This window comes from Musa acuminata, chromosome BXJ2-3 (genome assembly GCF_036884655.1).
Source record: "Musa acuminata AAA Group cultivar baxijiao chromosome BXJ2-3, Cavendish_Baxijiao_AAA, whole genome shotgun sequence".
Taxonomy (NCBI): Eukaryota; Viridiplantae; Streptophyta; class Magnoliopsida; order Zingiberales; family Musaceae; genus Musa; species Musa acuminata.
The window spans coordinates 39,508,006-39,534,951 of NC_088340.1; the positions used below are offsets into that span (position 1 = coordinate 39,508,006).

General features: G+C 42.6%; 3 protein-coding genes across 3 annotated transcripts; all 3 read right to left on the reverse strand.

The window, feature by feature from the left end:
• Positions 1 to 596: 596 nt before the first annotated feature.
• Positions 597 to 4,722, reverse strand: LOC135607607 (putative glycine-rich cell wall structural protein 1). Its single transcript, XM_065099559.1, has 2 exons — positions 4,589 to 4,722; positions 597 to 1,062 (listed from the first exon to the last, which is right to left on the reverse strand). The coding sequence occupies exons 1-2, from the start codon at positions 4,720 to 4,722 to the stop codon at positions 597 to 599; spliced, it is 600 nt and encodes a 199-aa protein (XP_064955631.1).
• A 4,292-nt stretch (positions 4,723 to 9,014) lies between these two features.
• LOC135608181 (squamosa promoter-binding-like protein 6) lies at positions 9,015 to 18,487 on the reverse strand. Its single transcript, XM_065100765.1, has 11 exons — positions 17,091 to 18,487; positions 15,857 to 16,038; positions 13,575 to 13,892; positions 13,257 to 13,495; positions 12,079 to 12,153; positions 11,882 to 11,989; positions 11,677 to 11,794; positions 11,424 to 11,565; positions 11,120 to 11,270; positions 10,414 to 11,019; positions 9,015 to 9,639 (listed from the first exon to the last, which is right to left on the reverse strand). The coding sequence occupies exons 1-11, from the start codon at positions 17,663 to 17,665 to the stop codon at positions 9,193 to 9,195; spliced, it is 2,961 nt and encodes a 986-aa protein (XP_064956837.1). The 5' UTR covers positions 17,666 to 18,487; the 3' UTR covers positions 9,015 to 9,192.
• Positions 18,488 to 20,235: 1,748 nt separating this feature from the next.
• LOC103978913 (guanosine deaminase) lies at positions 20,236 to 24,840 on the reverse strand. The gene is made up of 6 exons (XM_009394871.3): positions 24,701 to 24,840; positions 24,537 to 24,628; positions 23,019 to 23,075; positions 22,643 to 22,833; positions 20,663 to 20,767; positions 20,236 to 20,577 (listed from the first exon to the last, which is right to left on the reverse strand). Exons 2-6 carry the CDS (start codon positions 24,550 to 24,552, stop codon positions 20,389 to 20,391), a joined length of 558 nt encoding a protein of 185 aa, XP_009393146.2. The 5' UTR covers positions 24,553 to 24,628; positions 24,701 to 24,840; the 3' UTR covers positions 20,236 to 20,388.
• Positions 24,841 to 26,946: the final 2,106 nt, after the last annotated feature.

Genomic DNA, 26,946 nt, shown 5'->3' on the forward strand with positions numbered 1-26,946 from the left:
ATCACTCTGCCCTCTCCGAGTCTAATACCATATCGTCCGACTCAGCGGATGACTCGTTAAGGACCCAACTATCCTGAGTCAACCAACGCCTAGACGAATTTCAGCGCAAGTTTCGAAAGTCGCGGGGGGAGATAGGCGAATGTAGCTCGAGCGGATCCCCTTTCACTCAGGAAATTCGGGACAAGTCGGTCCCCCTCAACCTTAGGCTACTTACATTGGAGGCGTATGATGGCAGCTCAGACCTCGCAGAGCATGTTGCTATGTTTCGGGCTTAAATGGCTCTCTACGGCACCTCCGATGCCTTGATGTGTCGCGCCTTCCCGACCACCTTCAGGGGACCAGCCCGAACATGGTTCGGTCGGCTATGTCCCTCCTCCGTCTCGTCCTTCGACCAGCTCGCCAGGGAGTTCAAGCAGAATTTCCTCGCCAGTGTGTGACCCAGGCCTTCCATGGCCACCTTGTTCACGTTATCCCAACACGAGGACGAGACCCTCTCCTAGTTCATGGCACATTTTGCCACTGAAATCCGGGGATTCCCATATGCTCATCATTCTTTAATCATGCAAGCATTCGGGTTTGAAGCCCTCAAAATTCTTCTAGTCGCTGATCGAGAAGCCACCATCAACCATTCCCGAGATGCTCCAGCGCACCAACCAGTACATCCCCGCCGAAGCGCTGGTGGCAGGAAAGCGCATGAACGGAAAGAAGCCAAAGGGTTGAATAGTCCCGAGGTGCTGCCTCAATAGCCCCGATGCCACCCCGCCGGAGGCCCGACCGACCCGGGCACCACCCTCTCCTTCGCACTCCCCATGCCCCCGGCTTAGGGAGCAACCTCGGGCGAGCCTGGGGCGGTACCCTCGCACATGGTCGAACCCGCATGCATCTTCCGGGCCAGCCCCTTCACTTTCTTCCGAGGGCGGCTCCCCTCTGGCGATCCCGTCGCCCTCTTCGGCGCATCCCTCCGTAGGGCACCCCCAGCTCCAGAACCATCGTCGCCCCGAGACGCTGGCGTAGCGATCCCGCCGTGGGACGTTCCCTTCACCCGCCGAAGATCCACCATCTCTGCAAACAGAAAATCGATAGGTCAGGTACCTTGGGATGAGCGGGCGACTCATAACACGCTACTAGCCATACCCTAGGTGGCAGGGCTCAATCCTGCTTCGACCAGCCACTCCTCGATCATCGCTCCGATTGCCCGAGAGGAGGACAGGATGCCCCTCAATCGATTCACATCCGCTTCACATCCGTTGTTTCTCCAATCTGTCGCTCGGCCCACAGGTCCGATCTTTGCCCGAATCACTCCAGATCGACCCCGACTTGTGACTCGTTGGCACCAAATCTGAGCTCGAGTTCTATCGCTCGGCCCACAAGTCCAATCCTTGCCCGAGTCGTTCTAGATCAACCCCGACTTGCGACTCGCCGGCAACAAACCTGGGCCGAGTGATAGAACTCAGGCTCAGGTTTGGTGCTTGCAAGTCGCAAGTCGGGGTCGATCTGGAGTGACTCGGGCAAGGATTGGACCTATGGGCCGAGCGATAGAACTCGGGCTCAGATTTGGTGCTGACGAGTCACAAGTCGGGGTCGATCTGGAGCGACTAGGGCAAAGATCATACCTGTGAGCCGAGTGACAAAACTCGGGCTCAGGTTTGGTGCCGGCGAGTCGCATGTCAGGGTCGATCTGGAGTGACTCGGGCAAGGATTGGACCTGTGGGCCGAGCGACAAATCTGACCGCGACTTGTGACTCGCCGGCACCAAATCTAAGCCCGAGTTCTATCGCTCAGTCCACAGGTCCAATCCTTGCCCGAGTCGCTCCAGATCGACCCCGACTTGCGACTCGCCGGCACCATACCTGAGCCTGAGTTCTGTCACTTAGCCCACAGGTCTGATCTTTGCTCGAGTTGCTCCAGATCGACCCCAACTTGTGACTCGTCGGCACCAAACCTAAGCCCGAGTTTTATCGCTCGGCCCAGAGGTCCAATCCTTGCCCGAGTCGCTCTAGATCGACCCCGACTTACGACTCGCCGACACCAAATCTGAGCCCGAGTTCTGTCGCTTGGCCCACAGGTCCGATCTTTGCCCAAGTCGCTCCAGATCGACCCCGATGTGCGACTCGTTGACACCAAATCTGAGCCCGAGTTTTGTCACTCGACCCACAAGTCCAATCCTTGTCCGAGTTGCTCCAGATCGTCCCTGACTTACGACTCGCCGGCACCAAATCTGAGCCCGAGTTCTATCGCTCGGCCCACAGGTCCAATCCTTGCCCGAGTCACTCCAGATCGACCCCGACTTACGACTCGCCAGCACCAAATCTGAGCCCGAGTTCTGTCGCTTGGCCCACAGGTCTGATCTTTACCCAAGTCGCTCCAAATCGACCCCGACGTGCGACTCGCCGACACCAAATCTGAGCCCGAGTTCTGTTGCTCGGCCCACAAGTCCAATCCTTGTTCGAGTTGCTCCATATCGTCCCTGACTTACGACTCGCCGACACCAAATCTGAGCCCAAGTTCTGTCGCTCGGCCCACAGGTCCAATCCTTGCCCGAGTCACTCCAGATTGACCCTGACTTGCGACTCGTCGGCACCAAACCTGAGCCTGAGTTCTGTCGCTCGACCCACAAGTTCGATCTTTGCCCGAGTCACTTCAAATCAACCCCGACTTGCGACTCATCGACACCAAATCTGAGCCCAAGTTCTGTCGCTCAGCCCACAAGTCCAATCCTTGCCTGAGTCACTCCAGATCAACCCCGACTTGTGACTCGTTGACACCAAACCTGAGCCCGAGTTCTGTCGCTCGGCCCACGGGTCCGATCTTTGCTCGAGTCACTCCAAATCGACCCCGACTTGCGACTCGCCGGCACCAAATCTGAGCCCGAGTTCTGTCGCTCGACCCACAAGTCTAATCCTTGCTCGAGTCGCTCCAGATCGACCCCGACTTGCGACTTGACAGCACCAAATCCGAGCCCGAGTTCTGTCGCTCGACTCATAGGTCCAATCCTTGCCTGAGTCGCTCCAGATTGACCCTGACTTGCAACTTGTCGGCACCAAACCTAAGCCCGAGTTCTGTCACTCGACCCACAGGTATGATCTTTGCCCAAGTCGCTCTAGATCAACCCCAACTTGCAACTCGTCGGCACCAAACCTGAGCCTGAGTTTTGTCGCTCGGCCCACAAGTCCAATCCTTGCCCGAGTCGCTCCAGATCAACATCGACTTATGACTCGCCGGCACCAAACCTGAGCCCGAGTTCTGTCGCTCGGCCCACAGGTCCGATCTTTGCCCGAGTCCCTCCAGATCGACCCTGACTTGTGACTCGCCGGCACCAAACCTGAGTCCGAGTTCTGTCGCTCAGCCCGCAGGTCCAATCCTTGCCCGAGTCGCTCCAGATCGATCTTGACTTGCGACTCACTAACACCAAACCTGAGCCCGACTCCTATCGCTTGGCCCACAGGCCAAATCCAATCCTCGTCTGGACAAGCCCAAAAATTGATTATCCGACCTATGACAGCCCCATTTCGACTCGTCCGACCCTGTCGCCCGATCAGCAGTTTCCGTCCTTCCTTAGGACATGTCACGACCGCTCCACAATGAGCCAATCCTAGTTCCACCCGCAAGCGACCGACACAATCGTAACATCCCAATCCAGGCATGCCTTTTGGCTCTTTCAGGACCCTACAACACGCCTCGACGGGGAGGGGAGAAGTGATAGGGCATATTTCGTCCATGGGACACATCACAACTGACGCCACAACTGATACCACACGTCACGTCAAAATCCGTACCCCAAGGCACTGCTCGACATGACTTGTTCCGGTAATTCCAGGATGGCATCGCCCCACACACTAAGCCAAAATCTGTACCGTGGCCGTTTCGAGTCCATCACGCCAGCTCGCGTACGATCGACCCCCCTTTCGGCAGTATAAAGACCTTGGACCGCCCTCGCGCCACGGGGGGGGGGGGGGGGGGGCGGTAAGAGAAAAAAAAAAGACAAAGCTACCACTAACTTGCATGTCGAATGGACCAAAGTCGAGGATCACCCAACGAAGGCCATTTTTGCAGGTATCTGTTAGGAACCTTTTTATGAGCTTTTGAATAATGTTTATTGAGTCTGTTTAGTCCAATTGTTTATTGAATCGGTTTGGTTCAGTTAGAATCAAGTAGAGGTTTAATATTTATTTATTATTAGAGTTCAAGTCCTGATGGACTATGGGTGTAACTCTATAAATAGGGATGTAACTCCTCTTTTCAGTAATCTATGAAAAATACTATTATTGTCTTTGGACAAACCCTAGGAGGCCGATCCCCTCGAAGTGATCAAGGAGGGTCGATCCCCTCGAAGTGATCAAGGAGGCCGATCCCCTCGAAGCGATCATTATCATCCCAATTTCTCCCCTTTCTTCCACGATAAGACTTTAGGGTCTTATCATTTGGTATCAGAGTCTACGATAAGACTTTAGGGTCTTCTCATTTGGTATCAGAGCCTACGATAAGACTTTAGGGTCTTATCATTTGGTATCAGAGCAGCGATCCTCGGCGTTCTCGCTGTAGTTCGTCAGAAAAGAAAAACACGAGAGGAAGAAGAAGCCGCAGCCACCCCTGCGTCCCCTGCTTCCGGCCAGCCCACCCGCCGTCGCTTCTCTCCGGCCAGCGCCCACCATCGCCCCGGTTCCCGGCGCGACCACCACCGCCGCTGTTCCCCGGCCAGGAGACGACGCTGCCAGCGTCCATCCCAGCCCTACTGCCGCCGCCCGCCTTCCCTTGCGTCGCAGCGCAGCCGCTCGACTCTTCTCCTCGGCGATCGTTGGTGACGCTGCTCCCAGCCGCGCCACCACCGCTGCCTCTCCACCGCAATCCTTGCCGTGCCCCCCCCCCCCTTGGGTCGCAGCCGCAGCCGCCTGTTGCCGCAGCCCCTCGTTGCAACGGTTGCAGAAACAGAGTTCCTCTGTTGCCGCAGCCCTCGTCGATCGCAGCCGCGCCTCCAGCATTCCTCTTCCCCTCTAGCGCCATCGCCGACCAGCCAACCCATCACCGCTGCGGGCCGCCCCACGCCTCCCAGCAGCCGATCCTCCTTGCTCTGCATCTTTTGTAACCGAAACAGGGCTATCACGGCAGCTCACATCTGCTGCCCTTGTTTCCAGCCGCCGACGTCGCCTCGAGCGCCGTCGCCGTCGCCTTCCAGCCGCTGCTCCCCCGTGCGACGACCGCCGCTCGCCTCCCAGCCGCTGCTCCCGCTAGCTTCCCAGCCGCTGCTTCCCCTTGCTCTGCATCGGTGGTGGCCGAAACAGGGCAGTTACCACCGTCGCAGTCGCGGGTCCCCTTGCTGCCGCAGTCGTGGATCCCCTTGCTGCTGCGAACGCCGGCTGCCACCAGCGTCGCCACTGCTGCCCAGCCAGCGACGACGCCGCTCGCCGCCCAGCCTGCCACGACCCTCGCTGCCTCCTTCTCCACCGCCGCCGGTCAGCAACGACTGCTGCTGCTAGCCACCGCTGCCTTCACCTCAACCCCTTCGATCTGCACCGTTGCTGCAGCCCACCTTGCTCTGCATCGTAGCCGCAGCCTCAACCCCGGCCGCTTCAACGCCACCTCCCTCTTGTTCTGCCTCCGCTGCTGCAATTGTCGGTTGCCATCATCGCAGCGTCAACACGGCTGCTCGGCGATCGCTTTCTTGGGTCACAACAGTCGCAACCGTGGTCTTTGGTGCTCTCATCTCACGTAGTGACATAAACACAGGGTAGCTACTCTTCCTCTAACACACCGACCGCAGCACTGCCTTGGCGTCCACCTCCTCGGCAACTTCGCATCGATAGTGTTGATGCCCTTGACCCGACACCAAAAACAGGAGTTGAGATTACAGATTTGTAGTCTTACGCAATGGCCATTGATAACTCGGTGAAAGCACAAATGGAAGCATTGGAAATCAGAATTGAGAATCGACTGCAAGAAACACTTAATGATTTCAAAAAGAGCCTAATGGAGAGCCTCAGCAAATTTCAATAAAATGGGAGCTCAAGTTCTACGTTGCATAGATCTGAAAATACAGGAAAAATGTCCCAAGATTATGACACAAATTACTCACACATGAAGATGGAATTTCCGAGATGGAAAGATGGAGATCCGACCAATTGGATCTCTAAGGCAGAAAATGTTTTCCGTTTTCACAGAACCCCAGAAGAATCCAAGGTAGAAGTGGCCTCAATCCAACTCGAGGGAGATGCACTCCAGTGGTACGATTGGTATGAAACTTTTCACGGAGTTCCTTCATGGGAGCAGTTCAAAAGAGGGTTTCTTGTTCGCTTTGGCCCATCCGAATATGAGAATGTTGATTGCCAGCTCGCTAAAATTCATCAAACTTCTACAGTGTTAGAATATCAGAGTAGGTTTGAAAGATTATCAAATCAAGCTAGAGATTGGTCGAACCGACAACTTCTGGATACATTTATTGAAGGGCTTATTCCACAGATCCGGTGTGAAGTTAAGGCTCGTCAACCCCGTACTATGATAGTTGCGATCTCATTTGCAAATCTACATGAGAAAACAATTAGCAAGGAAAGATCAGCAAGGGGTTTGTGTTATGATGAAAAATGGAGTATGGAGCACCAATGTAAACAAAGGCAACTTCTGGTGATTGAACCAATTGCAGAGGAACCGAAAGCTAAGAATGTGGACTCCGATTATGAAGGTATAAATTCTAATGAAGATGTTGGACCTACCATATATACAATGCATGCATTAGCCGACTACTCTAACTCGCAAACTATGGAAGTTGGCGAAATTCTGGAACATCAGTCTGTTATAGTTTTGATTGATACTGGTAGCACTAACAATTTTATGGACAGTGAGACTATTGACCGATTGGCCCATCACATTGAAGACTATGACAGATTCGAAGTAAAGATCGTTGATGGACGGATTTTCACTTGTGATAGCAAAGGTTCAAAGATAAAATTGATTATACAGGGCCAGAAGTTTCATGCAACGATTGCTACATTGAAAGACCGACTTGTTGCTTACACTATCAAAAAGTGGAGATCATACTTACTTGATCAACGGGTTGTGATGCGTTGCAGATAGTCTATGGCTAAAGTGCTGAAAGAGAAGCTCCCAGAGATTGATGCTGCTCAGCCTTGAGGACAAGGCTGATTTGAAGAGGGAGGAACTGTTATGAACCTTTTTATGAGCTTTTGAATAATGTTTATTGAGTCTGTTTAGTCCAATTGTTTATTGAATCGGTTTGGTTCAGTTAGAGTCAAGTAGAGGTTTATTTAATATTTATTTATTATTAGAGTTCAAGTCCTGATGGACTATGGGTGAAACTCTATAAATAGGGATGTAACTCCTCTTTTCAGTAATCTATGAAAAATACTATTATTGTCTTTGGACAAACCCTAGGAGGCCGATCCCCTCGAAGTGATCAAGGAGGGTCGATCCCCTCGAAGTGATCAAGGAGGGCCGATCCCCTCGAAGCGATCAAGGAGGCCGATCCCCTCGAAGCGATCATTATCATCCCCATTTCTCCCCTTTCTTCCACGATAAGACTTTAGGGTCTTTATCATTTGGTATCAGAGTCTACGATAAGACTTTAGGGTCTTATCATTTGGTATCAGAGCCTACGATAAGACTTTAGGGTCTTATCAGTATCCCGTGCCACGCATGCGTCCCCACCTCCGAGGTCTCCGATCGACGTCCCCGCGGTGCACCATCGAGCTACCTCGGATTGGAGAACGTCGATCAAAGCCCCGTCGCGAGGACCCGATCGACCCCGACAGCTAGCTCAACTGACAGGAGGCTCCCGACATCGACCTGTGGACCAGGTCGTGCTGACTCAGCAGCTACGACACATCTGTTCACCAACACTGAGCATAATGACTTGTTGAGTATAAAAAAAACATCGATTATGCATGAGATTTTTTCTCAAAAAAATAATGTATCGATTATAAGGAATACGATATAGATATTAGAGTTACTCATAAATAAAATATTAAAATATTATAAATAAGATAATAAGATATCTATAAGGTACAAAAGATTATATATTCATATACAAAATATCATATCAACTTAAAATTATGAGATTTTTATATGCTAATTCTCTAAATTATCTCGACAATAGAAATTTCGCTTTATGATTTATATGTATTGAATGGATAATTTTTAAGAATAGTATAACATAGTTATGAAATTTTATCTAAAAATTTGGTTGGTCAAATTCAATTGTTAAATCGCTGAAAATACTTTCTGACAAATTATAATAATCTTCTCTGATAAGAACTATGACAGGTCGTTATAACATAAAGTAATTGATAGTTTATGATAATAATAATAACACCCCCCAGGATCAAATGTTATCATGACCAAGCAATGAAACTGAGATGAGAACATCCAAGACACCGTTCAACAACCTTTAGATGCGATAAGAATACCATAGCAGTAAGAGGGTCATACCAGGTTGAGACACGAGGGTTGGAAGCAGGACTCCTTTGCACACCTACTGCGCGATGAGAACTCAACAGGAACTCGTTTGAGAAAATCGAAACCCCAGGAGTCGGTTGCGATCTGTAAACGATGAGGAATAGAAGAACAAAGGGTAGAACAAGAAGCGGAAGCCCCACAAATATAAGAAGAAGAGGAAGACGGTGGTGGGTCTTATACGGCGTGCAGCACTGCTTTAGATGGTTGCCTATCGAAAATGTTGGCTCTCTGTTGCAGGTTTACGGGCCAGAGGCCACGATGACTGGAATTTGCAAGCAAGCTATTGACTGTATCATGTCCGCTGCATAATTGACTCACTCAGTCGTTCGTCTACTTCTCGTCTATGCCGTTGAGCAAACGTCGAGCTTGCTTTAGAGAGACGTGAATGAGGAACACAAAGTAGGTGCTGATGTATTGGTAAGAATAATGACAGTTGAACTTCTTGTGAAGTTTTGCTTGTGTAATTCCCCTTCAGTTCTGCTGCAATCATCAATTCCAGATCCTACTCACGATCATGATCAACAAATATGACCGAGTTACTTCGGTTGCGCTGAAAGAAATCTCACCGAAAAGGGAGCAGTAACGGATTAGTCCAATGCAAAGAATACACTGTTTCCACTATATAACAGAACAGCATGACTGATGGTCATTACAGATGTATATCCCAGACGGTAAAAACCTTAAATGTCTATGACACCAAACTCGGTATCATGGCGCACTCGTTACACTTCAGATGAAGCCATAGTCCAACAATTCCCACCTGAATGAGGGGCACACAAAGAACACTTGCGGTGGAGTCTTAAATAGCAGTCCGACACAGACACAGACAGCCGCGATACCCACCAGGGACAGCATTACTGGTCTATACAGCATAGTCCTTGCCACGGAGTTCGGGTAAACCAGCTGTTGGCTGCACCTGTTGCAGTAGGGTTGCGGTTTTGTGCTCAACCAGATCCTGCTTATCTCAGAAACACTTGGTTTACTGGATTTTAGTGCATCTACTAGCTTATCGGAGGCATCTCCGGAGATGTTGAGGACCACTTGACTCAGGCTGCTTTGCTTATCGATTTTATTCTGAACCAATCTTACGTATGAATCATGGCCCTGAGCAAGGGCATAGCCTTCGGGAGTGAATCCAGTACTGTCTTGTGCGCTCTTCCATGCCCTAATTCCCAGCTGGCATGCAGAGACCAAAACAGGCTGAGTGAAACATTCCCGCATAAAAACAGCAGCGGAGACTAATTGAGACAAGTAAGCATTAACTGGACTAGGGAAAAAAAAGGAAGAACTACAGTCAGTCCATACATAAGAGTTGTAAGAGTTAAAGAACCAAAAATGTAGGTGTGGAGTAATCAATCTTTGCAGAGCATTTGAACCTAAGATGTATGAGATGAAACTGTAGCCACATTAAGGAAAAAAGTTGTAGGTTTGACAAGTTACCAGCACTTTGCAACACCATTGCAGATCATTTTCTATGTGATTTGGCCTAGCAGCATGCTGGTAAAATGAGATTCAGTGACAAAAATGGTGCGAGAAATTAGTTGGTAGTGACACTGAGCTTATGGCAACTATTTTAATGATTGCGTTTTGACTATGAAAATAAAATGTTTTGATCACAAAAAAAAGAGTGATCATAGTATGATTAGTAGATTCTTGCCAAACTGGATTATAAAATTGCTTGGACCTGAATAAAAGGATATGGAGCAAGATTCCTAAATTACATAAACAGCCAACAGTAGGGATGCTTCATCACCTAAATATGTTGGTGGCTTCTACCACAAAAAGTATTGGTCAAAGTGTGCAACTCACACATGTTAATCAGAAATATGCAATAATGTCACATCAAGCAAGATGAAGACATAAGTATCTGAAATAAATTTTCAATCAGATGATTCTTGTTACTACCATCAACTATATAAATGATGATGCAAGTATCAGATATTGGAGTACCTGTCCAGGATCATCGGTAAGGGCATCCAATATGTTCTCAGCATCATCAGTGGAAGCTGCAATATGCAGTGGAGTGATGCCTGAGGGGCCAAGCATGTCAGGTCTAAACAAGAATCGATCTGGATCCGTATCCTTTGAAGTTCTGTTGGGTACATATCTCAAAAGAAGCTCAACCAAGGCCTTGGATTTCATTTGTACAGCACTGTGAAGCAAATTTTCAGCCAAGGCAAGCTCCATGGGTGATTGCCTGCCTGCATCTACCGTTCCACTAAATAAAATATCAAGAAGTTTTTTCACAACTGCAGACCACTCCCTATTCATAGCGAATGACATAAGCCACCTGAACCGTGTCAGGGTAAAGATACTTGGTGAAAATTTAGATTCTCGAGAAATAGATATCATATGATTCCTCCGGAGAAGCCACCCAAATTCATTTATAAAGTCCAGAGCTTGATTTCTGGCAATTTCTGCATTTGTTCTTTCATGAAATTGGTCATCACATGAAGCCACATCTATCGCATTCTCCAGCATACGGATCTCAGAGCATACATCTTCCTCCGCGATTATGAAGGGGAGGAACCCATTACTAAGGCCACAGTCTTCAAACTATTAATCAAAACCAAGAATTCCATAATCAACAAAAGAGCAAAGTTAGACAAAGAAATAAACCAAAGATAATATCCAGATGACTATAACATGATGGAACCTCGATAAATCCTCTCCCCATGACATCAGGTAGCAAACAAGAAAAGCTAAGGCATTGAGACAACTCTTGCCCACCACTGCTATTTGCCGCTTCAACTAAACTTTGTGATGTCTCCTGGACCAAGTATTTCCCATCAAACGAACATAGTAAGCTGAAAAAAAAATCACAAATATGATTAACACAATTATAAGAAGTGTTGAAACTTGAAAGTATATGTTCTTTGCGTAGCCAGTCGAAAAACTTGCAAAAATAAGATCAAATCATAGCAAGAAGCTGACAACAAAAAGGAAAAGAAGACGAATACCTAGATGTTGGTTGAGAAAGATTAAAGCCCTTCACAGTAAACTTGACCTTTGTAGAATGAGAAACAGCAATAGGTGTGACAGACAAAATCTTACAGTGGTTGGGATGTTTGATATGCAAAGGTATGTCTAGCACAACCTGACCTGCAGACCCATTAGGAAGAATGACAAGAAGCTATTTCAGAGGTCATTGTAAAACCAAGTGGTAAAACAATGGACTATTGAAAGATGCATCTTCTAAGAAGCCCAACATACCATCATAAATAAAAGCCGCACGATCTTGTACCATAGCAAAAATCCATCCTGTCGTCCAGAGATCATCAGAGGAGTTATGCAAAAGCCTATTTAGGTTGGAGCTTAAATCATCGTAGAGCTGTGAGCATAGGTAGATCAGATCAATAGAAAGAATGAATCAAGAGTTACCAGTGAACCACCAAACTGTTAGGTCACGGAAATTTACCTGTACCCAAGCAGACTCAGCTTGGCAAAGGTATATTGTCAGAATTATACAGCCTGGCCTAATGTAGCTCTCTATATCTGTTGGACTATTGGATAACCAGTCAAGAATCTGTAGTTCAGCATTAAACAACAAATTAGGTGGGAAAAGAATGGAGGTTCTATCCTTAAAAAGAATTATAAACATAAATAGGAAGTTACCTGTGTTCTCAAAATGAGAGGAAGATCGGTAGGGTCTTTGCCGAAGAGTTTGAAAATGATCCTATCAGTTCGACACTGATATAATAAAAGATCAAAAATATGTCAGTACCAAACAAAACATAGGTTGAAACTTTTTGAGGATTGCATATTAAAAGGATGAAGCATATCATTAAGATTTAGCAACTTTAACAACTCCCACTAAAAGGTTTAATTTTAAATTTAAGCAAAGCTAGATTTTGTCGACACATTTTTCACACGAAGGAGGGCATGCATAACTTCTCTTGCAGAAATTATAATTGAGAGGAATATCAAGAATTTTTTCATAAGAAAATACTAAGCGGTAAATTTTCATAAGAACCTGGATTCAAAGACAATATGACGAAGATCATCGTATTCATTGACAATTTACACCAACAAATTGAAAAACTGAATCCAATATATGATTTTGCTTGCACTGCAAAGGGTTATAAAACGTTATCTAAAATATAAAACATATTAGATCACACCTAACAGTAAATTTGAGTCACAAACCCAACAAAAAAAATTCTCTTTGAGTCTATCAAACTTAGATCAACAAATACCGAAATCATTGATTTTCCCCAAATTATGATTTTCCTAAATTATAATGGTGGACGTATCACAGTAAATGTTGATATGTCCCTAAATTATAATGTCACATACGTATATTGATGATAACTTTTGTTACTGTCTCTTATTCTTATTTTGATTAACTTGTCTTGTTAATTGTCTGTGTAACAACTAACAAATCAATGTATAACAAGAGCAAAGTAAATTATGTGGACATATGTTAAAATTTTATTAAAAGAAACCAAGCGTGCTATGTGGAATTAAACTACTTGTATTATAAGCTATAGAAAGTTTAAAGCTACCACATGCAAATATTGTTTTATAAATCATTGTTTGGATATTTACATTTAGATGATTTTTAAAAATGACGTATTGCCGTGTCCGTGTCTCGTGTCCGCGCTTCTTATCTAGACTGACTTCCCAAAAAAGCAAGCAAAAACTTTAGTTTTTCCCCTTATATTAGAACTTCTTTGGGCTCACAAAAGCATTGCTTGATTGTAAATTCAACTTTACATAAACTAGTAAACAACATCATTGTGTAATTACTGAGGTAAAACCAGTGTAAATGCAAAGCAAACAAAATGATATACCCGAACATCTTCATGGGAACTAGACTGTGATTGGTTGGATGTTGAATCTGAATTGCCAATACTCTGAGGTGGACTTGAGTGATGAGAATTCTGCAGTAAACATGAAGGGCAATTACGAGAACTCATCTCAGTACACAAGGGAGTTGCTGGCTTCTCTCTTCCTTCTTCACAATCTTGTGTCTCGCTATAGGTATTGTTCAAATCAAAGTCCTTAATTCTGACTCCATCAATGACTGGTTCTGGAACAGCATCAAATTTTATTAGCATCGATGGGTAAGAAAGCAGAATGTGAAGAATGAACTTCAGGCACAGCCTCACCTGCAGAAACTATCATTCCATTTGAGGGTATGTCAATTGTACTATGATCAGTTTGCCTACCACAAGTACCGGGGTTGCAATTTATTTTATCTGTCAAACATAAGGGACCGCCAGATACTTGCTCGGGAACACCATTTGGAACAGACATAATAACAGCTTCTGAGGATGTTCCAGCAGCCGTTACAAACTTTTGTGGATCCTGAGATGCCTGTAGGAGTTGAGAAAGGTTACTGGGATCAAAGGACTTAGCAAGGCTGGCAAGGTTCCTTAGAAAATGAGTCAAGAGCTCCTGGTCTTGTGGTGGCTCAGAGTTATCAGCTGCAAAATTACAACGCAAAAATTCAATGGAAAAATGGAAGTATGCAGCAATTGTGTTTCTACATAACACAGCAGACAAAGAACCTACGTTCTAAAAAGCAGCTGCACTATGTGCGCAGTTACTGAATATTGCATAATCAACATGTAGTCGATCTGACCAAAACATTCAAAACCATATTCCATTAAGTACACAAAGAAAAAAAATGCAGTCAAGTCTAAATTTTTAAAAAGTATGTTCTACAGCCAAATCAAAAATTTGTGCAGTAACACTTATACTCGAACCTGTTATTGGAATAATCTATGAGAAACAATAGAATGTCTAGGTAATGAATGATCATGTTGTCATGCGGATGCCATGCATCATAGTACTAAAAAAATAGTTACAGCTAAATAGTATTAATAAGGTGGAAGTATAACCCATGTCTGCAGCAAGCCAAAATTTCATGGTTATGCGGACCACATAATATGCAAGAAATAGATTTAATTTTCCTACAGAATAAACCATGCATTGAGGCTGAAATAGCCTTATAGGCATATCAAGGTTTTAAGATATTAGTATTGATAACTGTACTGGAATTGTCGGACCAATATCTACCGACTGGCACAATTTAGTATAATTCATTATAAATATAAAAGATACTAAAAATTGTTTCATACGTTAGTATCTAGCAATGTGATTGGTATACCAGTATTTGAAACCATGCATATATGCAGCTGCGTATAGGACAGCATAAATCACATTTTAGAAACAGAGAACAACACAATACCCAAGGCACATGGACATTGATCAGAAACACTAAAAAGCCTTACCATCCTCCCTTTTGTGCCACATTAACACTCGCTTGCACTCTGCAGTTCAATAGGCATGCAGAGTCATCAAATATCAAGGCAGACTAAGTAGCCAAACATCTATAGAATCCTTGTGTAAGGCACCAGACAAGGTTCCCCACTAAACAGATCAAAGCAAAACTCACTAGTTCTCACTGAATTTTCAAAAAAGTCGAAAGAGTGACAAATACTTAAAACCAAGGTTCGTCGTACCACAGCATACCACTCGATGCAAGCGGCACATACCGGTCCAACAGGGGACCGGTATGGGCAGTACATCAGTACACTCCCATAACAGTATGTCAGTACAACTCGGTTTTACTGTACCGACAATTGATCAGTACACTGTTATGGACCGGTAAAGCAAACCATGCTTCAAACTACATCTATAGTTATTATAAACTTTTATATATTACTCTCCCCTTTAGTAACCACTGGACCTACTAAAACATGCTCTTGATGAATTTCTGCCCTATGTGAGAAAATCATCCACTATTATAAAGTAAGATAATTCTCCCCCTAAAATCAGTCCTTTTTTTTTTTCATTTGTTCTTTACAAGAAAAATCCCCAGACAGATGGAACATAGGAGGAATGCTTACACATGTCAATATTGTCAGTCAGTACTCCACATATTCAACTTAGGTAGTATCAATGGAGAACATGAGAAATCATGGGGCATATGTGGTACATGATGTGATGCACAAATGACATAGTTTCAGTAGGTCATCAGCGCACAACAAAGGGTCCCTGTTCTATTCTGTGTTGGCAGGTGGAAGGAACAGTACATAAAAAACTTAATTCTATGGCGAAACATTGATATAGCAAACTTCAAAAACAAGGTCTAGTTATGTGATAAACTAATCAATTACCTGACTTGTCTTCCTAGGACCATATAAATAGCATTCCCATTAGAAAGATTTTGATTACTAAAGATACTGATTTTACCTTATTGATAGTCCTGTTCACCAAAAAGAGTACAGATAATGCTAACCAAAGGATCATAAAGGATATCACAAAAATAATACATGCCCTAAAAAAGGTTTAACTCAAGAAAGTCAAATAAGAAAATTGCAAGTTAAGCAATTAACTAGAGATTAAAGAACCAAGTAGAATAACAGGCGATTGCAACAATTACATTGCAAATTGGATAGGACCCTGAGTAAACTCATCAATAAGTAACCGCTAGCCTGTTCATTAATAGAAGAATTCCCATTCACAATGAGATCAGGATGTGTTTTCCTCCTCCGTCTGTTGTGACCAGCCAAGCGTCGTCGACAACTTCTTTTCCCTTCATCAAACTCTTCAAGAAGATGAAATCTGGATATGTAATTATCAAGAGCTTAAAACAAAGGATGTGGAATATATAAAGTGAAAAGGTACAATTTCTTTTTGCATGATATTCTAGAAGAACAAAACATATCCAAAATTGACCCGAAAAGTTTCACAAGCCAAACTTGAGATCAACTGCTATCCAGATCAAATACAAACTCCTTAGCATCACAAAATATGATGACAACATTCCCTAATCTTTTTGTTCAGTTAAACTGAGGTTTCAAATTATCAGCATAAGTGGTTACCCAACAATAAGTTTAACTTGTGATATGGACTGTATATCATTTGATTATGATTGTTTAGCCAATAAGTTCAAGTTGTACTAATGCTGTTAAGATGGATATAAAAGAGTGAATTAGGATCTAAAGTCTTATATCACCAAAAACAACTTGGTTCACTTCCAAGGGACTCTGCCAACCTGATATCCCCTTGACGTGCAATAGATGCAGAGGTAAAAGTAGCAGAAAAAGAAACAGAAACTTGACTTGGAACTGCAGCAATAGCAGTAAGTTCAAACTAAAGTTTAGCAATCAGAAGTATAATATTAAGACCAAACTCAGTGACAAGAAAAAAGACAAAAACGTTGTGAAGCGAGCCTAAATGGTTATTTTCATGCCATTATAGTATGAAACTCCCATTATATATTTTATGTCTGTTCTTTTCCCCTTTTTTCCCATGATGGGGTGCTATTGCAGTGTCAAAGTAACATTTGTAATGTTAATAATCAGACCAACATTTAGATCGGACCAAGCGAAATCAGTCACTTGACTTCTATTGCAAATTTGTTCTGCGTTATTCTCATCAAAACTTCTACAGTGACTTATAGCATCAGCTCTTGAATCAACAAGCTTGCACCAGAAATTCAATCATTAATGTCTTCATCTAGTTTAAGAACGACTTAACAAAAGAATTACAAGAAGACTCTAGGCAATCTGTTATGTGCAAATATAATAGAAAACGGAATGCAGTCTAAGCATTTCCATGGAAAAGCAGATCATACATAATGGGTTCCAACTGAGTGAATGAGCTGAACTAACCTACTACATTGCTGGCAGAAGCGCTGGATAGCATTTCTGACAACTGCTGAGCTGGCCTTCGCATGCATCTCACAGACCTTGTGTCGCCTATGGTAGTCCTTTGAATCACTGAGGTCAGCACCACAGCCTTCGACCTGGCAAGTTGGATGACTTGAACTGCCACCTTGTGGTTTGCTCTTATTTCCATTTGCAAGGTCAGCCTCCATGACTGGAAAAGCATGGCCCCCAAGCTTTAAACTAAGAGATCCACTTCCGCCATAAGATTCATCCTCTTCCACTACTATAATCCTCCTCCGCTTCTCTGCTTCACCTTTTCCATTCTCGACTATGCCTAAATCAAACCCTCCAGAAGAAGAAGATGAACAATTTGACAGCAATCGTTTTGCTGCATCTTGGAGCAGATGTTTGTTTCGACAGTCTGCAGGAATTTCATTCAATTTGGTCGCAACAAAGAGCTCACCATCCCAGCTCCAGTCATTCAAGTCCCACTCGAAACTCTTCTTCCCAATACCATTCAGATTAGACGTCCCAGCAGCAAAAAACTGATGGCTCTCACTCCCAACCCTGGCCTCCATCAAGGCAAAAGCTTAAAAGCGATTTAAAAGACTGAAATTTGAAGATAAGTTCTAGAGTTACTGCTAGTGTATTCCACGACACTCGGACCCCAGGAACGGAGAACAGAGTGGCCAATGATATTACTAAATTGCCTCACAGCTAACCCAGAAATCTAAAAATATGACACCCACACACCCGCGGATCCAAACAAGCGAAACCCACATACCAGTCACAAAAGCCCCAAGCAAAGGAACTCGAAGATTACCCAAATGAACAGTAACTTTCAACGGAGAAACCCTGGTTCATTGATTCCGAGAAACAAATCTCACCGAGCTTATGACCACAATAGTTCCGGACCAGTCGGCAAGAAGCCTCAACAACTCCAATCACTACTGAAGCTAACCCTGCACCGGTGCCGCGTGTGGGAATTCAGATGCAGCGAGAAGTACCAAAATTAGACATATCTCTGGAACAGCAGCACCAGAAAACCCACTAAATTCCACAATATGTGCTAGGTATCTATCCGCTTCCACTCCGAAGCTCGCCAATTTTGAAGAAAGGAGAGAGAAAAACCGAGACAACTGGAGCGATATATTAGGGCTAATTTCGAGAAAGAGAACCTTCCAATCGGAGCAATCATAGGTCGATCCCAGGAACCCCCTTCATCCGGATCGAGGTGCCGCCAAATCGGCCGATCGAAAGAGAAAACGAGTCCCAAAACGCCGCCGACGAACGACTCCAACAAGATCAACGCGCACGGCGAAGAAGAAGGGGAAAAGGGGAAAAAGGTCCGAAGAAGGGTCTTCGCACTCGGTTCCGCTCTTTCCCTACCCAACTCGCACCCTACCGTGAAGCGTGGGACCCACTTTTTTTCTTAGGCAGTATGAAACAGGTGGTCGAAATATGAGTGACAGCTAGATGGTCCATCTTTTATGACGTCATACTTTCTTTTGTTTATTTCGTTTCACTGGTCTCTCACCTACTACCCCCGGTTCACCGAGCGCCCTCTCTGTCGACCTCACCGTCTCGCGGGCCCCACCTGTCTACACTGTGGTGCGGTTGTGGTGTGCGCGTGTTCGTGTAGAGACGTCACTTTAGGCAAGTGGGAGACGGCATCTCGCACCACCGCCAAGGTGCGCGCCACGCGCTGCACGTTGTTTCATGCGCATCGTACGCGCAGGATTTTTACAGCTGGCGCAACTCTCACTGTCCGATACTGGATTCGATGATATCTCGTCCGTACGTGGGTGTTGAGTAGAAAGTGGGAAGCTTCCTCCGTCCCGGGTTGGCGGCGATGCTACGAGAGGTCCGGTCGCATCTGGACCGTGCGTTGGTCCGATCCTCTGATTGCACGAAGCGTAAAGCGAGGTTAATACAAAGACGTTAATTAGAGCGGTGGGATATTAAGATATATTGATATGGTCACATCATGCGACGAACCTAATCAGCAGTTTGATGATGCATATCGATATCCCTTCCTCTTAATTTGAGGGTCTGAATTTTCACTATATCACCTTAGTAATCCATTTCCATCGCGATGTGATACATATAATATATTAATATAATATAATTATTTTAATAATAGCATCAAAATTTGAAAATAACAAAATAATATAATACTGTACTGAAACTATTCCTGTATTGTTCTCTAATCACTGGAATATATTCTTAAAGACGAAAATAATGTTGTTCTATGAGACATATTTAATTCTAAATTACAATTATGAAGGAACATATAAAATCACTTTGCTAAAGGTAGGAAAGACTTTGATAAACCCATAAAATATGTATGTTATATGAATTTCACGTTCTAAAGTCATACGTGGTTAAGTTTCCAAGGATTGAAAGCAAAATTAGATTTTACTGAAGCTTAAGTTGTTAGAAAAGGATCCAATATATGGTAAATTTTGATATCATGAAATGTGCTGACTCCAAATTGAAGAACATCATCAGCTCATTTCTTCTCCATGGGTCTCATATCTGATTCCATTTGGAGTGAAACATATGAGAACTGATGTTTTCAGAAGCTAAGTATTAGCATACAACAAAGTTATTCATCCAAGTTCATATAAATTTGACATGACTTCCACCCCAATTTTTGTTGTGAATCTTCATCACAAATGTAGTTGTATGCAAGTCATTACCTTCCAATATCTGCTACTAAATCCTGACCAAGCTTCTCCATGGTATATTTAAACTATTCTAATCCTCCTAGATCATGCATAAATCTATAATTTTCAAAAATCAATTTACAACTTGAAGTTCCACTGTTGGCACATAAACTAATATGCAGGTCCAGCATAAATCCTAATTCAGAATCCAATATCCAACCTCACATTGGACAGTTAGCAAGAAGAGACCTGGGTGTGGATCCAGTAACTAGTCAAGGTCAGAGATCTTTTGGATCCATGTCAGATAAGAATTGTATAAAATAGTAAAATACAACCCCATAACATGCACATTGTGTACCATGCAAAATGTATCAGCATACCAAACTTTACATGAACCAAATGTAGAGTATACTTACCACTGCAAAACCAGACCTGCACAACATTTGGCCAAAGAGAGCTACACCACAAAAGCACTGAACTTTCAGATGAAATTGCTTCGAATTGCACATTCATTGAATAGAGAGGGTATCATCAGTATTGGGAACATAGCGAGTTCATCAAGATTGTTCATTATTTTGCATTGAGAAAACCTTTCAGGAAATTATGTACTTTTTCTTGGCCTGAAAAGAGTTCTAGTACATCTGAAACTTTTCCTTGGTCTTCTCGAATACTTGTTCAGCGATGATGGCTCCATTGCCGTCGGCCCTTTTGATCTCCAGATGAGCCTTCTGATAGAACCCAGTACCTCTTAGAGCATCGGCAATGAAGTCATCAAATCCAATAGCTATGGCGGCCTCCGCCTTTGCTCCATACACCAGCCTCTGCATTCATCAGTGAAGCAAAACCAGATGAGTAAAATCTCGTAGGATCAAGAGGTCAGAAGAAACAAAAAGATATAATCGCAACCTTGAGTCGGGAAAGATGAATCGCTCCAAAGCACATTGGACAAGGCTCACAGGAGGCATATATCTCACAATCAGAAAGTTCAATTTTCCCCAGCTTTTTGCAAGCCTGAAATGACAAAAAGATAATATGACACAAAGTGATCCATGTAAAACTAGCTTCTTTTGAAGTTTGTTCCTGATACAGTCATGGTTCAAACCTAGATTATAAGGCAAGATTGCTTCCTGTGTGTCTCAATGAGTTACCATTAACTTTTTTTTAACATAATTTTACCCTTCATTCAATAATTTACATGATATGTGTCTAAGATGCTTACATTAAAACCTGAACTATTTAACCTCTAATATGTAGACCATCAACTACATAATGTGTCTTAGATGCTTCCATTAAAATCTGAACTACTTAACCTCTAATATGTACACCATCAACTACTTTAAAACACAAGTTCTGAAGTATTGAAATGGGAATTTTTCATATATCAAGCAACCGAAGGAAACTCTTCAAAGGACATGGATAACTCAAAAATGAGGAGTTCAGAACAAGATAGGCTTTATTCCTCGAAACGTCTTGGGTTCTCTATCCAAAAGCCTAAGTGTATTTGTCTGTAGCAACACTCTCCATGACATTACGTTAAGTTCTCGCTTCTCTCCTGAACTTGGAAGTGAAGAGGGTCATCTCATTTCCTCGATTGAACTTTAGCCGCCTGGTCACCTACCTAGAGACGTTGTACGAGTTCATCAGCACCTCCTCCAGCATGCCTTCGGCATGCCACGGAGAGCCGATACCTTCCCCACGAAGTGGCTGACAATGGCATTGTCGTTGGTCTTGATGGACTGTGATTCAAAGCTTTCGCGCACCTGAATTGTTATCGTAACATATGTGGTCGTTATGGTTAATGTGTTCTGTACCGATATGAGTGCAGGTGTGGGAGGGAATTACAAGGTGGTGGAAAAGATGAGCTCCTTCCTAATGGTTTTTGGCTGGTCATAAGGATTCACACTCGGTACAATGGAGACAATAGCAGTTGAGACCCTAACTGCTGGTCACGAGGATTCGCACTTGGTAAGATTGAGAGTTGAAGGTGGTCTGCATGTAACATAAAATGTAGACTTCTGTAATGGGAATGGACATGTGAGCTTGGCTGCTTGTTATTCCTCCCGTGCTATGGGTTGGCTTAAGCCTGAAACATCCTGTCAACACCGTAAACAGTCTCTTCTCCCTCTCCCATCTTTCTTCCTAAAGATTTGATCGGGTCAAATATGCTCAACATCATTACCGTTTTTTTGTTCTAAATTCGAAACTAGTCAATTAGGTTGAGCTAATCTGTGCTGGTGTACTTTCTAATATCAGAGCATGTATCACCTACAATGGTGTAGTTGAGTAGAACTGATGCAAGTATTTCGGACATGCTTTAACTTAAAAAGCAACGTCTGAGTAGAACTGATGCAAGCAACTAGTATCTCAAAGCATCCGTCTTAGGTCAACAACACCATTGTAGGTGATACATGCTCTGATGTCAGAAAGTACACCATCACATATTAGCTCAACCTAATCGACTAGTATTGAATTTGGAACAGACACAGTAATGATGTTGAGCGTATCATGGGTAACATAACAAAGATTTTTACAGAAGGTAAAAGGAGAAAGAAAATGAAGGTCACATAAATGGAATATATTCCCAGGTTATCTAATAATTTGATCTTTGGCATGTTGGACCTTGTTGGCAAGCTTTACAAAGGTCAAAATTTGGACCTTGACCATAGAAAGATCAATTAATTTAGATAAACTGTTTTATAAAGTTACAGTCTATACTTCTGAAATGGGACCATTTAGGTGCTCTCTGGACTATCAGATTCTGACAACGAAGTATAAGCAAAACACTCAGACTAGATCAGTTGTAGTTGAATATATTACTGCATTTTGCTGATTCAAGTATCATGTGAAGATAGATTATACAAGAATATGAACGACTAATGTACCTACCTCCCTTATTGCAGCCACCTCAGCATGAGCAGTAGGATCAGTGTTCTTCAGCACCATGTTATGACAACTAACAACTATCTCATCATTATGAACGACAACTGCACCAAATGGGCCTCCATCACCACATTCAACTCCATGGTATGCTTCTTCCACAGCTTTTGACAAAAATTTATGATCTCTATCTTGAACAGCTGCTTAAAATAATACAATGTTAAAAGAGACAAAAAATTGGAAAGGGAATAAAATAAATCTCAGATCAATAAAGAAAAAGAAAAGAAAGATCATCCAACTAAGCATATCTTTCACTTCATACTATGTACCGTACAACCAAAAGAGGGGATTGTAAACAATTATTGCAAAAAAGTGACACAATTACCTTCATGATGGCCAGCAAAGGCAGAAGCCACAGAGATGGACCCTTTTGACTCCACCACTGAGACCAAAATGCAAATGGCAATAAATAATAATAACAACAACAATAAGTGAGAATTCAATTTAATTACATCCTCAACGATTATCCAAATATGAAATATTTGTACAAAAGAATGATTGTGGAAGGGGCAGATAAAATTTCTAGCAATAAAGGCTTATCATCTGAAGATTATAAGCTTTTCTCTGTAAACACCAAAACATTAGAAATGATCCGGTTCCATGCTTTCCAGACAAAGTCATTGTTACCCAAGATTGTGCAAAGATAATGAATAAAAATCTAATAAAAGATAAAAAAATTCCATGCTCTACTTTATATTTAACAGAGGAATGACAAGCATGTTGATAAGGTATAAAAGAAATTTGCTAACTACAGCATGCTATTCTCAAAATGAAGATAAAAAAAATAGAGTACTTTACATATCCTTGCAAAGTTTTGAAAAAGAACATATTTGCCATAACAAATTTTAATAGCATATATATAACTCTCCAAATATTATATTCTTCCCCGATGCCAATGTTCATTAGCATTCATCCAGAAAAAACAGGTTAACCACCTTCGATCGTGATTAACATTACTTGTTTGAGTTAAACAAGCATATAACAATATAAATTACCTAAAATATACCAACTATTTTTGGCATCATGATGATTTTTTTAAGGGTATAAATGCAAATTCAAGTTTCAACAAACAGCAAAGTTATTGTAGCTAAACGAGATGTAACTACGATAACGTATATGCAAATTTTAGGTTTTTAAGATGTACACTCATATAAACATATATACACATATATGCTAAACTAAAATTCAACGCGATAAATTCGAAAATCACATGTTTCGAAGGGATAAATGTGGAATTTTACCAAAAAAAATTAACATCAAGTTTAGCAAGAGAAAGCAAAGGTGAACAGGTTGCAGAGTTTCTGCCGGATAAAAATTTGACGCATCAAAAACAACTCTAATTCCGGATAAAAATAAACATCCAACATATTTAACATAAAATAAAAAACTCTAATTCTAGACACATATATCCCTTCAATTTCCTACAAAAGCACCCACCAAAAACAATAATTACGGATTCAATTTCCCCAAAAATTCACAATTGAAACCACGAGCCCTGTAATTCAAGAACCATACTAATTTCTTATGAAGAAGATAATGAAACCAGCTAGATTAAATCATAGTGGTGTGAAGAAAGTAAAATTCTCCGGCGGCAGACAAAATGAAAACACAAACCAAGATTCCCAAAAAAAAAAACAGCGAAAAATCTGTCATACAGCCAAATCAACGACAAAAAAGGGCGTCAGGTCGAAACCACACGCGGAAAATCTTGCTTTTTCCCATCAAAAGGCAGCAACTTTATGCGAAGATCCCGTGGCAGGATTCAGAAGACGGCAACTCGCAACAGATTGTGAAGCGGTACGAGCAAAGCCAACAGCAGAGACAACGAAGATTGCGATCCTACCTTGCGCCTCTTCCATGGGGACCGGAATCGATCGACGGGCCTCCCCTCGTCAAATCTTCTAAAGACGAAGATGAAACGTTGAGCTTGTGAGCCTGTATATAGAGAGAAGGCGAGAGATTGATGGATTGGCCAGAAAGGAGTAAATGAAGAATCTACGAACCTACCAATGTATATCTACTCGTGATAGTCGTGGAGTCGAGGGCGAGGAAGAAAGCAGGGGAGACGACGGGAGGTAGAAAGCTGAGGACAGGCTTGACGAGGGCCAACGACCGCCCCCCACCCCACCGTGGCCGTGCCCTTTTTGTATTGTCTTTCTTGTCTTGGTGGTTCTTTTCGTTTCTTTTGGGGATACGGATTGAATCAAAATAGGTGGCCATCATTTTATTATTATTATTATATTATTATTATTATTTTTCTCACGCCATTTTTTCATATCATGTTGGGTAAATTCATCAAAAATTAAGCACGTTTTATTTATTTAGTTTCTAAAGTATTTTTATTTTTATTTTAAATATAAAATTAGTTAAACCTATATAACTTCATCTTCTTTGTGTCCATTGATTATTTAACGAGTGAAAGCCAATAACAATAATGCGAGTATGATAGGACCTCACGACGGAACGAAGATGACGATCGATGTGATGAAGGTCGAGGCTAATCTAATTTTTCAGAAAATAAGAACGATTCAACTAGAAAAAAATTTTAATTATATTTTTTATATTAAATAAGTTCTTAAAAAACTAATCTTCTCATTTTTTAAATAAAAAAGCATATTTATTTTTTCCACCCTAATTCAAAACAAAACGTTATGTGGGAAATTCAAGAAAAAGAACGGTGAAGATCTACTCCTAATTGTAGGTTGCCAATAACAGTGCATCCCTGTTATCATTGCGTTGGATGAACATCCACTTTGGCATCATTATATATATATATATATATATATATAGTTTTTCTACAAACAATACGTGGGTGCGACCGTTGTGGCTGTTCTGTTTATGACTCCACCCATGGCATTATAGAGAGAAGAGGATGACGGTGATCTCCACCACCGTCACCGCATCTTGGAGAACAGAATAGATATAGAGAGAGGAGCTTTGGTGATGCACACGTGTGGCACTCGTTAACACGTGACGGTATTGGTGCATGGAGATTTGACGTCGCAAAGGAGATGACGTGCGTGGGAAGCGGTTCTCGATTTGAACCCAACGTGGAGGAGGAAGAATGGGAACGGAGAGGGATTCCACTTTGACGTCCGACTGTTGGGAATCGATTGGTCTACTATTATCAATCTTAATCTTAATTTAAATATATAATTAATAATTTAATAAATCAATTAATTCATTAAATCTAAATTATGATATTAAAGTCAACCTATTTTTAGAATACGACAAGAAAACTCTGAATGTGAAAGACATGTCTATAGATAGAATACTTTTCAAGAAATAGACTAATTATCATTTTCCATGAGGAATGCAATGTGGAATGGTAAAAGCATTGACTTCCTCGTGTCGATTGGCTTCGACTGCAGACAACGTAGCTTTCCAAGGAGATGAACGAGGGAGGGGAGCAGTTCCATGTCTTCCTCGACCATCCAAGAATCTCCCCACCATGCCAAGTCAACGTAGCTTTTGATGATACATAGGTGAGGCATATCGGTCTTCGCCATGCCATGCATGCTTTTGATGATAACGATATGGATGTGCGTCTCGAATGATCACATTGTTAGAGTAGGATGAGTTGATGTGGATGTGGACTTTGTCCTACTTCCTCGTATCCTTGGCGTGATGGAATGGATAGAATAATAAAAGATTGAGAGGATGAGAAAATGGAGATGCAAAATATTAATCGTAGAGGAAATAATTGGATTAGTACAAATTGCCAAGTGACATGAAAGGGATTCGATGGTACATCGGTTGATGGAGGACCCAATTGAATTAGTTTGATGTGCTCCACGTTGAAGTTTCATAGCAAATCTCCTTCCAAACTTAGAGGGAGTGAGCTAAATTTACGTAGGAATTCAAAAGCTTATCCTCATCCTCCTTTGTCATATGGGGGAGATCATAACATATCCTTCAAATTCGTACAATATAATGTACATGTCTTTAATATGGTTGGCATAATTTGATTTGGCAGCACAGCAACATAAGATTAGTGTGAAAGGGGGACAATGGGTCTTATATAAATGATAGATACCAAAGTATATTTAATTAAAGATAGACTTATATTAATGTTGATCGGAGTTGGTACAAGTTGGCTCTAATAATATATCATATTATTTCTCTAAATCAAAATATATAGAATTACCGATTCATGCCGCCTGAATTATCACATTTAGTAAGTGAGATCCTATCTTAAATTAATAATATTATAATTTCTCGTATCATGTTTTAATATCATCTTTTTTATTTTT

Excerpts from the sequence above, each read along its gene's own strand:
- LOC135607607 (XM_065099559.1), bottom strand. The coding sequence starts at position 4,722 with ATGGACGCTGGCAGCGTCGTCTCCTGGCCGGGGAACAGCGGCGGTGGT. Across the intron at positions 1,063-4,588 it reads CGGAAGCAGGGGACGCAGGG|AGATGGTGGATCTTCGGCGG; the intron begins GTGGCTGCGGCT and ends TTCTGTTTGCAG.
- LOC135608181 (XM_065100765.1), bottom strand. The coding sequence starts at position 17,665 with ATGGAGGCCAGGGTTGGGAGTGAGAGCCATCAGTTTTTTGCTGCTGGG. Across the intron at positions 11,566-11,676 it reads TGCGGCTTTTATTTATGATG|GTCAGGTTGTGCTAGACATA; the intron begins GTATGTTGGGCT and ends ATGGGTCTGCAG. Across the intron at positions 11,271-11,423 it reads CTTTCTCAACCAACATCTAG|CTTACTATGTTCGTTTGATG; the intron begins GTATTCGTCTTC and ends TTTTTTTTTCAG.
- LOC103978913 (XM_009394871.3), bottom strand. Across the intron at positions 22,834-23,018 it reads CTTTGCTGGCCATCATGAAG|CTGTTCAAGATAGAGATCAT; the intron begins GTAATTGTGTCA and ends TATTTTAAGCAG. Across the intron at positions 20,768-22,642 it reads AGGTGGCTGCAATAAGGGAG|GCTTGCAAAAAGCTGGGGAA; the intron begins GTAGGTACATTA and ends TTGTCATTTCAG.